At 39.2% G+C, this 14,133-nt stretch overlaps 1 protein-coding gene across 5 annotated transcripts in view; it reads left to right on the plus strand.

The window, feature by feature from the left end:
• Positions 1 to 14,133, plus strand: part of HEATR4 (HEAT repeat containing 4) — a 105,956-nt gene that overhangs the window by 27,406 nt on the left and 64,417 nt on the right. For all 5 annotated transcript variants that reach the window (XM_007472863.3, XM_056810696.1, XM_007472868.3 and 2 more), the window contains 4 exons: positions 1,766 to 1,956; positions 2,815 to 2,952; positions 6,374 to 6,577; positions 10,061 to 10,207. In XM_007472863.3, coding sequence (XP_007472925.1) covers positions 1,766 to 1,956; positions 2,815 to 2,952; positions 6,374 to 6,577; positions 10,061 to 10,207 — 680 coding nt within the window. The remainder of the gene's footprint in view (positions 1 to 1,765; positions 1,957 to 2,814; positions 2,953 to 6,373; positions 6,578 to 10,060; positions 10,208 to 14,133) is intronic.

Genomic DNA, 14,133 nt, shown 5'->3' on the forward strand with positions numbered 1-14,133 from the left:
TTAAATAAACATTTTTAAGTACCTACTAGGTGTCTGGTATTATGCTAAGTTCTGGAGACACACAAAAAAGGAGAAAAGATAGATCCTACCTTCAAGAAGCTTACAATCTTTTCCTTTAAAGAAAAAAAAATCCTTGGCAACTGTCTTAGAATGGATAGGAAGTATTGGTTCCAAGGCAGAAGAGCAGTAAGGGCTAGGTAGTAGGGGTTAAATAACTTGCCCAGGGTCACACAGCTAGGAATTGTTTGAGATCAGATTTGAACCCAGAATGTTCTATTTCTAAGCCTGACTATCTATTGAGCTACCAGGGCAACTAGGTGACCCAGTGGATAGAGGACTAGGCCTAGAGGTTTAATGATCTTTGAAAGGGAGAAATTGTTTGAGGTGAATTATTGGTAGACTTTGAACTAAAAGTTAGGATTTGGAATTTCCTTGCCTTGTGTTACTCTAGAAAGAACACTAGCTCTGGAATCAGAGGGTTACATTTTAAAATCTTCTTCCTTTATCAGAGGTGTTTTGGAATCAACTCAAAATGGAGTCATGCTGATTCAACAAACACCATGAATCAGGGCCTGATCTGTTGTTTTTTATTTTCTAGACTTAACAGCATGGGGAGGAGGGGAAGGAAACAAGGATTTATTAAGTACTATGTACCAGGCCTATGTACCATCTAAGTGGCCTAATGCGTAGAGCCTCGGGAGTCAGTTATGTGACCCTAGGTATTCACTTAACCTTCTTTGCCTCAGTTTCCTCATCTCTCAAACGAACTGGAGAAGGGAATTGCAAACCACTCCAGTATCTTTGCCAAGAAAACCCTAGATAGTCTCATGAAGAGTTGGACATGACTGAGACAACTGAACAACAACAAACATATCAGGTATTGTGCTAAGTGACAAATATAATAATGCAGATTAAATTTGAAAATGTTTTAGGTAATCAAAAAAATTTTCTTTTTGGAGAGTCAGTTTTCAGTTTTTAAACACATACCTGAAAGCCCACTGTCCTTATGCTTGGGTATCCTGTGTGACCTTGGAAAAGGCACTTGTCCTCTTTGGCATTAGATTCCTCAACTATAAAATTGAGGGTTTGGACTAGAGGTTGTTTAAGTTCCCTTCTAGCTCTAGGTCTACTATCTTATCTTTCCAAATGATCCTTTCTAGAAATATTGATACACCAGCCATTAAACAAGTGCAATCTTACTGGTGGTAAGACTTCCTAATGGTAAATGGTATAGGATTTACTTAGTAGGGAAAGTATAGGATTTACTTAGTAGGAAAAATGAAACACTATAATAATAATAATAATAATAATAATATCTGGAATTTATTTAGTACTTTAATTTTGTAAACTGTGTCCTTTATAAACATTGTTTTGTCTTTGCCCTGAGAGATGAATGCTATTTTTATCCCCATTTTACAGATGAGGGAACTGAAGCAGACAGAAGTTAGGTGAATTGCTCAGGGTCATAACAGTAAGTGTCTGAGGCTAGATTTGACTTTTAGGTCTACCACTCTATCTACTGAGCTATCTAACGAATTGGATGGAAAGGTCAACAGTACAACCCACTCCCTTCTAAGTGTCCACAGTTCTCATTTCATGTTTGCAAAGGGGGATGATCTTTTGTTATCCTGGGGAGATAAGAATTCCTATTTGTGTTCAATGGTGGCCTTCCTCTCCCTGTCCCATGCAGACAGGAAGCTTCTTTCTCTGTCCATTCTGTCCCTTTAACATCCCTCTTCCTCCTCCATTCCTTCCCTCTGCCAAGAATTCCTGCTTACTTACCACCTAAGAAGAGACCCGAGATCATGGCTGGCTACAATAAGACAGTTGACGATATAATGTCTGAGTGCAATTTGTTCCGGAGCCGACTTTCAGAACCGCCTCGACAGATGACACCCAGAGCTGGACAATATGCTTACTCCACAGACAATGCCTTTGAACAGGATATTTATTTTGGTAATAGAGCCAGGGCTCTTAGTGCTGGGATGAGGGAGACAATGGATAGAGGGATTTGGGGACCATGATCCAAGTAAAGGGTTCCTAGTTTGTCTCTGATATGACCCTGAGAATGATTCAGAGGCTGAGGAAGAATCATGGAAGGTTCTATCTTATATAGATGGAAATAGAAGTGATTGGATAGTAATTTTTTTGTTTATTATTTCTTCTTGCTCATTCTACTTTGTCTTATGGGGGATAACCCTGGATAAAACTACAGAACCAAAATATTTTGTCTTTGGTACTCCCCTTCTCTTTCTAGAGTTCTTGAGATACATCTGACTCCCACCTATCCAAAGTCTTCCTACTACTCTTTAATTGCCCTGGGACTACACTATGGTACCCTATTGAGATCTTTTTTCTCTTTGGCCATGCTATGAACTTCTCTTTTGCTCTCTGATATTCCTCCCCAACCCCCATCAAAATTTGCTTAGTTGTTCTTGAAAAGATACATCTTTAAAATATCTGGCAATCATGAGTCAGAAAGACTATCCATTAATCTTTCAATATAGATTTAGATATTAACCCAAAACTGTGCCCACTGGTAAAATAGGCCCTGTCCTTATATACTGATTCTCACTGGGAACTAGATCATCACATCCTTATGATTCTCATCGCCATTTCAGCCCCAATTTTCCCTATAGCTATATTACCCCCAACTATAGATGTCCTTAAGGGGTTTCCTCAAGTTCTTAGGGAAGGCAGAAATTAGGCATGATCACTGAGCCTAGAAAATTGGAGGAATAGAGAGAAGGTGGACTTGGGTGGGGGGAAATGAAAGTAGGTCCTACGATGACATTCATTTTTATACCCATTCAGACCTAGTTCGGATTGTCCATCAGAATGATGTGGAGAATGAGATCCTTTTGGAAAACCGCAATCGGTACTACAAACATTTTCCAAAGATCTTTCCAAAAGGTCCAGAAGAATGGAGTCAAGAGCATCAACCTCTAAAATGTAAGGAGGAAACCAATTAAGGGTGGTGATAATAAAAGCAATTTTTCTAGTGATGTGGGTGGTTCAATTTAAATTATTGGTTCATAAGCCAGGGCAAATAAGGGCAATTAACCTGATCTCTTCCCACAAATACTAAAGCATCATCTTCTTTAATATTCTACCTGTGGAAATTTTAAATCTCAGTAGTTATCATGTACCTAGTTAATATAAACCTGACATAATATCTATAAACTAGATAGCTCAAGACTAACCATAGAAGAAGACATAGGTCTCATCTTAGTAAAGATCTGGAAAATCTTAACTGCATGTTCTGATCTTCTCTTTTGGGCTAGTCCCCTTTCAGTCTTCCTTTTTGGGCCATACTACCCTTTGCTCTCAGTGATTGCCTCTGCTCCAAACCTGAAAGCATGCCTTCATTCTACAAGTTATATAAAGCTATCTAGGGAGCTTGCTAAGCGAGAAGTCAGGATAAGTGCTCGGTTCAAAAGAATTGCAACCAATTTGATAACAATGGTCTAGCTCTCAAAAGGACATTGTCCCTGACATACTTTATTTTGTAACCTAGTGCTCTAACCTCTAGGTTTACATCAACTCAGTCTAATACTGGGAATGGTATCACCTCTTTCTTCCCTAATCACTCTTTTTGGCTAGTTTTGATACTGCCCAGAGATCTCTTTGAAAAGTCTCTGAATATAGTAGTAACATCCTTTATGTCTAGATCTCCACAGATGTTTTACATCAAAGAATAATAACATGTTAGATAGAGTAAAGGAAGGCAAAGATCCAAAGTCAATAATATAGATGCTGACTACAACTTTGGAGTTAAAAGGCAAAAATAACATCATATCTATGTTATGGATTTAGAAACAAAAGGATCATGAAAACAAGGATGGAGTTAAGTTGAAGTTAATGGATGAAGTTAAATTGAAGATAAAATGCATATCTTATTTTTTTTTGGTATGTCTCTTGATGCAGCATCTCCTATTGGTCAAATAGTTCCCTTTCAAAACTGTTCTTGTTTGTCCTTGTTTAGAAAGAGGATCAAAAACTTGAGGAGGCAATGTCTTCATTTGCAAATGAGTTGAATCTAAATGAGGCAGAGTTGTATAAAGCCATTAGCCTCAGTCTCTCTTCCAGAGTCATCAGAGTCCAGAGGCGAGACAAAAGACAGAAAAGCTGGCCATGTCTTGGGATGCAGTACAAGGCTTTGGTGTCTTCAATGTCTGACCAAGCTCTAAGCGTCCTCAGAGCCTGTTTCAGTTGCCTTCATGGCCATTAGAATAAATTGTTCTCATCCACCCATTGTCTTCACATGCTTGGAGTAGATATCCCTCTAACTCACTGATGGATTTGAGTATGTCAGAGATTCTCAAGTCTCCTTTCAAAGCTTTGTGATTGATGGGAAGAGAATTCTTGCAGTGCTCATCTCCATAGGCAATTCCCAGCTCACAATCTTTTCTATTTTGGGACTCTAAATGAGAAAATGAGAGACTCTATCTCTCATTTTCCTGATTTATTGAAGTTGGGGGTGGGAGTGGGGGGTGGGGAGGAAAAAACAGACACACACGGACAGAAAGACGACACAGACAGACAGAGGGCTAAAGAGAGAGACATCCCCCAATCTTCTCTCTATGAATTTTATTCCACAATTATACTGAACATCCGAGAGTGTAATTAGTTTGCTTCCTCAGAGAATTGAATTGTTCCCTTTTTTGATTTAAGGAATGAACTGAAGTTGCGGGAAGGGGAAGAAGCTCCCCCGCTTAAAATGAGATCACAGATCCATCTAAAATAAAAGATTTTAAAAGTTTTCTTTCCATTCTTTCTCTTTCTTCCTTCCCTCCTTCCTTTTCCCTTCTCTCCTTTCTTTTTTCTTTCTTTCCTCCTTCCTTCCTTCCTTCCTTCCTTCCTTCCTCCCTTCCTTCCTTCCTTCCTTCCTTCCTTCCTTCCTTCCTTCCTTCCCCCACTTCTCTCTCTCTCTCTCTCTCTCTCTCTCTCTCTCTCTCTCTCTCTCTCTCTCTCTCTCTCTCTCTCTCTCTCTCTCTCTCTCCCCCTTCTTCCTTTACAAAAATATTTATAGCAGCTCTTTTGTGGTGGCAAAGAACTGGAAATCCAGGTCATAATTTGGGAATGGCTATACAAGTTGTGGTATATGATTGATAGAGTACTACTGTGCTATGAGAAATGACAAGGGGGGTGGTTTCAGAAGAAACATGGCAAGACTTTATGAACCAATGCAGAATGAAGTGAGAAGAACAGGAGATCGTTGTACACTGTAACAACAATATTGTAATAATGATCACCTGTGAAAGACTTGGCTGCTCTGATCAATACAATGCTCCAAGACAATTCCAAAGAATTCATGGTGAAATATGCTATCCACCTTCAGAGAGAGAGAACTGATGAACTTTGAATGCAAATTGAAGTACAATTTTATTGCTTTCTTAATTAAAAAAACTTTTTTGGCAGTATGGCTAATGTGGAAATATGTTTTGTATAATTGATATCATATTGCTTGTCTTCTCAGTGGATGGGGAAATGGAGGGAGGGAGGGAGAGAATTTAGAACTCATGATTTAAAAAGAAGAAAACATTAAAAATAAATTTCTTTTAAAATATATAACACACATTTGTATTAAAAAAGTAGAAAGAAAAAAACTTCCACCTTAATGTGAGGCAGAAAGCAGGGAAGGGCCTGAATAATGGTTCTCCCCAGAAAATTATAAGTCTAGTAATTTTACTTTTGACAGCTTCAAGTGAAATAGGATAAATGAAAGGAAATAGAGATTATAAACTGGAATTATCATTCACCTAGTGTTGTTAGCAAGGCAGAAACCTAGGACAAAATGGGAGAGGAATTTCCTCTATCTTTCTCTCCCTACTGATTGCTACTCATTGTGTTATTCTACCATAGTATTGCCATTATAGGTAAGTTGTCTATTTATTACATAGGGATACTTGTCATATAAAAGATTAAGTCTCATTGCTCTCTCTCTCTCTCTCACAAACACACAGACACACAGACACACACAGACACAGACACACACACAGACATAGACACACACACCCACACACCCACACACACAAAACAATTTAAAAAAAGAAAAATAACTCTCCAGCTCCTACACCCTAGCTCCTACAACCTAGAGGTTTCAAAATTCCTGTAATTTTTATATCTCTATTCAGGACTCTTGGTTTCTCCCACTGAGATCCATTATTAATATATATATTGTTCCTCATTCCTTGGGTGCCATGTAATCAAAAGAATATAATTTGTCTTGAGGTTTTGCCAGGGGGGTCTCTTGGCTGCCTCTAATCAGTATTGGTAACTGCCAGGTGGTATGATTGTATCTAAGGGGCAGGAAGGACAAAAATGTGGGGCCAGTTAGAATAAATAGTCACATTCTCTCTTATCGGGACAGTTCCCAGGCCCAAGAAGGGAGCCTTCCGTTGGACTTCCTTGCCCACCCCAGCCAAGGACCTCACGCTCATGTCCCAAGACATTATTTCTACCAAGACCAGAAGAGGAAAGAAAGATTTTATAACAAAAATGGAAGAGGATGTGCCCTGGGAGATGAAGGTCCTCAGGAACATTTTACAGGATTGGAAGAATGCCTGGATTATATGTGAGTGCCCCTAGGAGAATTCCATTCTGTATAAGATCTCCTCCATAGAGCAGTGCTGTGCCTGGAGAAGTTCCCATGAGGCAAAGGCCCAGGAGTTGAATACTGCGTCTACTTTCTCCTCTATCTTATAAAAATGTACAAAATTTCCCTAGGCCTTCAGGACAGGGATTGTATCAGAAAATAACTTGCTGATATCAAAGATATTTTTGGGAGGTGGGGAAGAGGGGGTAGGAGAAAAGGTAAGGGAGAGGTCCAAACTTCTGATTTCTCCAGATGTAGAAATTCCTTCTAAGGCAAACTAGCAACTTATCTCTAATTTATAGGCTTAGAAATTTACCTGGGGGAATCTAGATGATTCATTGGATAGAGAAACAGGCCTGGAGATGGGAAGTCCTGGGTTCAAATCCAGTCTCAGACATTTCTTAGCTATCTGACCCTGGGCAAGTCACAACCACAATTGCCTAGTCCTCATCACTCTTCTGCCTTAGAACCAATACTTATTGTTGATTTTAACACAGAATTTTAATTTTATTATTTTTATTTTTAATTTAATAATACTAATAATTTTAATGATTTTTATTTTTCTGTCTTTTTTCTTACCACTTGACTTTGATGACTTTGGAAGAGGCACTGAGGCTGATGGTTTTATACAACTCTGCCTCATATAAATCCAACTCATTTAATTTAAAATCAAAATTTATTTTTATTATTAATATTAATAAATATTAAATGTAATTTAAAGACAGAAAGTAGGAGTTCTAAAAAAGAAAGTTACCTGATATGTATACAGTGTATTCCAAAAGTCTTAGAATAGTTCAGATCACACTATGACTTTTGGTACAAGTTTGCAGAATGTTTTGCATATATTATCTCATGTGATCTCTGCAACAACCCAAGTAAGATAGATACTACAAGTGCTATAGAATTATTATTTCATTTTACAGATGGGAAAGGTGATTGAGATTGGGAAGCCAGGACACAAAAGAGACTTCCTTGTGACTCAATGGCTAAGTCACTCAGGTCTTTGAACTCAGATCTTCCCAATATTAATCCTAGCTAACAGTCCTAGCTACACCTAGCTACAAATTCTAAATAATAAGGTTCACAATAAATGATCACTAAGTGAATAAGAATCCTTAGTTGCCTTCCAAGAGAATGCCACGAGTGATTTATTTACTTTAAATTTAGATTTTAAATTTAAACTACTTTAAATTTAAATTTAGAAATTGGTAACAAAACACAAATCCTTTTCTTCAGGCTCTTTAAGAAATGAATCATGTGTAAGTACTCTCATTCCAACCTGCCTGGTCCCTGTTTTCCTACAGTTCCAGAAGCAATTTTTGCCCCGGTTCATCCCCTCCTTTATCCTCCTCTTCATCTTCCTCTGACCCCTACTTCTGATTCCCTTAGCAACAGGCCTGAGCCTTTTATCCAGCTGGTCAGAGGGTTTGGATAAATTCCAAGAGAAGGTAAAGGATCTCTCTGACATTCTAGCTGACAAAGCTAAGGCCAACAGTCACCCAACTAAAAGGGAAGTGAATTCTCTACCAAGACTAAGAACTGGTTCACAGAGAATTTCCAGAAACTGAGGGACAAAGTAGAGATGAGCTTATCCAAAGGATACTCAAGGTCTCTTCTTAGCTGGCCTCCACATATGTCAATGTCCTGCCATAGGAAGAAGCCTTAGGAAATGATTCCATTCCCTTCATCCTGCTATTCTGCCTGCTTGGGAACTCTCTGCTACCTTCAAGCTCCCTGATGTTCTTTTCCATCTTGTTTCTGGTAAGAGCACTCGCTCTAGAGTCAGAGGACCTCAGTGATCTAGGGCAAGTTATTTAAACTTCCTGGGCCTCAAATTTCTCTCTTATAAAAGAAGATTTGGATTTTTCCCCCCTTAGTGAAGTTTTAAGCTTTAAAAGGAGAGGCTCATTCCAAGGCCAGTCCTTTATCTATTATACCTTACTGCTTCTTCTAATGAGGAGTCTGCTCTACTAACAGTTTCTGAGAAAAGACACTGGCCCTGCAACTGTCAAAAGGACCAGGAGAACCATGAGAGAGGCTGAAAGCCTTGTTGGTGTTGGCAGAGGGCTGTCTACTTAGGAGGTTGGATGATATAGTGAAAAGCCCCTGGACTAGAGAATCAGGAAACCTAGGTTCAAGTCCTACCTCTAATCAGTTGATAATTGGATGACTTGGGACAAATCAATTCATCTTTGGCTCTCAAGTTATTCATGTGTACAGTTGGGGTGGGAGTGGACTGGATCATTTATAAGGTCTCTTTGAGTTTAGACATTTTGTGATTCTACTATTTTTATAACAGGGAGAATCAAGAACCAATGGAAGATTGTTTACAGCAGGGCTCAAAAAGTATGACAGAAGATGAATTGAGCCATTCAGCTCAAAGAAATCTTAAAAGGAAAACCTGTTTATTTTTTTAAAATTGTGGGGGTATGTGTGGTGAAATTCAGGAAGTAGATTAAGTATAAGGCTCCCTTAGCACTAAAGGATGACATGAAATTGAAGAATGAAAAGAGGAGTCAAACCAAAAGGATCTTACATCTTAGGATCAATGGGATGCCAGAGCAAAAGTGGGCCTATACTGGAATGAGGTTAGGAAAAATGGTTAAAAAAAAGTAATCCAAAGTGTCCTCAGTGGAAATCAAAGATGATTTCTTGGTAACCCGAGTATGGCACAGTGCCCAATCTTTTAATTTTCTCCAAGTTCTCCCCCTTTCTGAATTTTTTATTTTTTAAAAACCCATACCTTCCACCTTAGAGTCATTATTATATATTGGTTCCAAAGCAAAAGAGCAGTAAGGACTTGACAACTGGGGTTAAGGGACTTGCCCAAGGTTACATACCTAGAAGGTGTCTGAGGTCAGATTTGAACCCAAGTTCTGTTAACTCCAGGCCTGGCACTCTACCCACTATGCTACCCTAGCTTCCCATGAGAATTTTTTTTTTCATACATTGTACTAATTCTTATATCAGGACCCTGGAGTAGAAAGACCCCAGTTACTGTATGTTAGAGAGAATTACTTTTATCTGGGATCTGGATCAGAGATCCTATCCAGCCTACTGCTTTTTAGATTTTCTTTGTTCTTAGGAATCCTCAGGAATGTTTTCCCTTTTAAACAGAATTTGGTTAATAAATGAAGAGTACAAGAGTCCTTTTCCTGTGCATGATGTGGGGATGGGGAAGGATGGATAGGTTGATGGACCAACTATTAATGAACTGTTTACCAATTAGAGAAGTCTCAGTTTGGGAATGTTCAAGGGAAGGGCTGAATAATGAAACTAAAACTCTTTTTATGGAGCTGCCTGACCAAGAGTCAGGGTCTCTAGGCGTTGAGAGAGGGCCATTGACCTATGTCATTTCATTGGCTATGATGCTAGCCTAAGAAATGAAGTGATATAATAAAAAAAAAGCTAATATTTCTCAGGCTCTTAAAATCTATTTAATTGTAACATGCCTCATTTCAGCTCCCCAGTGGAAAGATGCTACAGTGGAGGGACTGGCACGGAACTTAAAGAGTGTACAGGTTGGGATCCGAACTGAAGCCATCATCACTTGTGCCACGGCAGCCTTGGAGCGACCCCGATTCCAGGAAGTTCTGGTGGATGATAACGGTGGGACCTGGAATTAGATGTTTCAGATAGTATCCAAGCATTTGCCAGGGACCTACAAGGAAAGTCTACATTTTCCCCAGTGAGAAAAAGGGTGGGAGGGAACAAAATAATAAGAGATAAGTAACTCCTAATGGCCAAACTACCTTTGCTCCTTAGTCTTAATTGTTTTTAGCTCTTAATTTTAATTCTATTATTGCTTCTTGCCTCTCTTCACTGAATTTTAATTTTAATTCTCTATTTAAAATTTATGATCTGTGCCTCCAAGAATAAAAATCTTTCTCTTCAGTAAAGGAAACAGAAGTGTATGATCATAGATTTTGAACTTGAAGGAAGCCTAAACACCACACAATCCAACCCCATTACCTGGCAACCGAGAGAAGGTGAACCTAGAGAATTTAAGTGATTTGCCTAAGGTTACATGGATAGTAAGTAACAGAGCTAGGATCCAAATACAGGTGCTCTGAATGGGTCTGAATTCTAGAACTCTTCCTACTCCGACGTCTGAGGGTTTCTGAAACCATGAAAATTTGCTCAGTCATTTGAGTGAAGGTTCAAATTCTTAGTCCATAGATTTCCAGGGGATTTCTTCAGTGAATGGTATGGGGCCACTCCTGATGACAAGAGTCAAGATCTCCAGACTCCTTTCTATGTGCTACTTGCTTGGTGAGAACTGACAAGATTTTTTTTTAAACCCTTACCTTCTGTTTTAGAATCAATACTAAGCATCAGTTCCAAGACAGAAGAGTGATAAAGGCTAGGCAGTTAGGGATAAGTGACTTGCCCAGGGTCACATAGCTAAGAAGTATCTGAAGTCACTTTTGAACGCAGGACACCCTTTCTCCAGGATTGGATCTCTCTTCAGTGAATCACCTAGCTGCCCCTTGACAAGGCTTTCAGAAACCGTAATGCATGCAGACCACTAGCACTGGGGAGATTTGTAATGTACCCTGGCACTGCCACTCTACCAGCTGGGCAGAGTGGACAGACTCATTATGTCAAGTACACTGCCCATGTGAGTCATAAGGGAGAAAGTAGGTGCTTAATTTCAGGATTTAGGATATTAAGGTTATATGCTATGTGTGTTGGTATCAAACCTATGTTTAAAAAAGAAAAATCCCAGGCGTCTAGAGATGTTGGCCCTTGGCATCAGCGCTGGTCCTATTCCATTTATTGAAGGAATCCTCAGAGGAAGGCCCTCACTGCATCAGGCCCAGACCTTTACATGTAATGAAACTAAGCTCACCTCCTTTTTGTTTTCCTAGAGGAAAATGGAGACTTCGTTTGACTTTGATAGTCCCTCCATTAACCAAAGTGTATACAGATTTCCAAACAAGTGTTGAGAGCAATGGATTCATTCATCTTACAAAGTACTCTTTAGAGAACAGCTAAAAGTGGCTCAGTGATGGAGAACCAGGCTTGGAATTGAGAGGTCTTGGATTCAGTTCTGGCCTCAGACACTTCTTAACTATGTGACCGTAGACAGGTCACTTAACTCCCATTGCCTAGCCCTTACCACTCTTGGGCCTTGGAGCCAATACTTAGTATCAATTCTAAGAAGATAAGGGTTTAAAAAATAAAGAATTCATGAGGTTGTTTTTTTTCTTTTTCACTCCCCAGAAATAAATTTAGCTCAGTATAAGCTGCGCGTCACTTGGGAGGACATGGTCTTCTACATCTTTATGTCCTGAAGACTAGAATTCAACCCAGGGACAATCTACAAATATTTGAAAATTGCCATTTTAGGTGGGATATTGACAAGTATGTGAGTACCCAGAGGTAGTTTGCCAGGGCTAGAGATAGGACTTGAAATCATCAGATGTATGATGACTGAAAGAACTATAGATGTTTAATATGTAGGTCTCGTCTAATGGCAGTTTCCTAGGTATGGCCTCACTAGAGCAGAATATAGGCTGACTGCAAATTCCCTAGTTCTGGATATTATAGTTCTATTTTTAAAATTTTTTATTTAATTAATTAATTTTGAATATTTTCCCATGGTTATAAGATTCATATCTTTCCCTCCCCTTCCTCCAACCCCCTCCCTTAGCCAACAAGCAATTCTACTGGGTTTTACATGTGTCATTGATCAAGATCTATTTCCATATTATTAATATTTGCACTAGGGTGATCATTTAGAGTCTACATCCCCAATCATATCCCCATTGACACATGTGATCAAGCAGTTGTTTTTCTTCTGTGTTTCTACTCCCACAGTTCTTTCTAGGGATGTGGATAGTGTTCTTTCTCATAAGTTCCTCAGAATTGCCCTGGATCTACTAGCATTACTGCTAGTAGAGAAGTCCATTACATTCGATTGTACCACAGTGTATCCATCTCTGGGTACAATGTTCTCCTGGTTCTGCTCCTCTCACTCTGCATCCATTCCTGGAGGTTGTTCCAGTTCACATGGAATTCCTCCAGTTCATTATTCCTTTTAGCACAATAGTATTCCATCACCAACATACACAGTTTGTTCAGCTATTCTCCAATTGAAGGGCATCCCCTCATTTTCCAATTTTTGGCCACCACAAAGAGGGCAGCTATGAATATTCTTGTACAAATATTTTTCCTTATTATCTCTTTGGGGTATAAACCCAGCAGTGGTATGGCTGGATCAAAAGGCAGACAGTTCCTCAAAGCCCTTTGGGCATAATTCCAGATTGCCCTCCAGAATGTTTGGATCAATTCAAAACTCCACCAGCAATGCATTAATGTCCCAACTTTGTCACATCCCCTCCAACATTTATTACTTCCCCTTGCTGTCATTCTAGCCAGTCTGCTAGGTGTGAGGTGGTACTTCAGAGTTGTTAGGATACATTCTTCATAGCTGTTGGAAACTCAGGAAATGGAAGAGGCTACAAATCTCCAAGTCTTCATTCAAGGCAATTGTGGGCATGAGCAGTATCTCTAAATCTAGATTCCCAGCTTTCTCTTTCTGTACAGGAAAGGCCCATGACATGTTAGTCAATTTTCCTTACTTCCTAGAGGTCTTAGGACAATGATTGTATAGTTAGCAAGTTGCTCTCTATTGCCCATTTCCTCAGATCTGTGTTTTTGGGATATTTGAGCATCATAATGAGTTAGGCAGCAAGATGGTGCAGTGGATAGAGCACTGAGGCTTGGTGTCAGGAAGATCTGAGTTCAAATACGGTCTCAGACACTCACTAGCTGTGTGACCCTGGGCAAATCACTTAACCCCCATTTGTTTCAGTTTTTCATTTGTAAAATGGGACATACTGAAGAAGGAAATGGCAAACCACTCCAGGATCTTTCCTGAGAAAATCTGATGGACAAATCCATGGAGTCATGAAGAGTTGGACAAAACCGAATAATTAAATATCAACAATGGGGTTAAATGAGATGAAAAGTATAGAAATGGAATGTTCATTTCCTCTATCTCTTAATAAAGGGAAATGGAAGTTTGTTATCTGTGATTCCAGATGTTGTGAGGCTATTCAGATCAATACAGACAGTTATTTATGGATAATTTTGAAGACAGGGAGAGACCTTTTCAGCTTGTTTAGGGAAATGAGGCTAGATATAACAGAAAACAAAACTACATAATTGTAACAGGGATCAGGGAACCCCCTAAGTTTTTGTGCTAGAGGCATTTAACAGCAAGACTCACCTTCAAACTGTGAGGTACCCTAGTCCAACAAATCAGGGAATTCTCCTGGCCATCTTTGTTACAAAGGTAATCAGAATAATAAATAACCTGTGCAGGAATTATCTCTATCTCTAAACTTCTTGGCCATGTGTTACCTTATTACAGACACATGGCACAACAAGGAACTAAGGTGCCATAAATTGTTTATGCTGAGATTTTTTCTTTAAATCAATTCTCTAGAGCCAATCTCCAGAGTCTATAAATATGCTGTTGGCCCTTCAAATTGGTTAATAGGTAGTCAAAGAGTTCCTTATGCAAC

Source organism: Monodelphis domestica, chromosome 1 (genome assembly GCF_027887165.1).
Source record: "Monodelphis domestica isolate mMonDom1 chromosome 1, mMonDom1.pri, whole genome shotgun sequence".
In the NCBI taxonomy this organism is placed as follows: Eukaryota; Metazoa; Chordata; class Mammalia; order Didelphimorphia; family Didelphidae; genus Monodelphis; species Monodelphis domestica.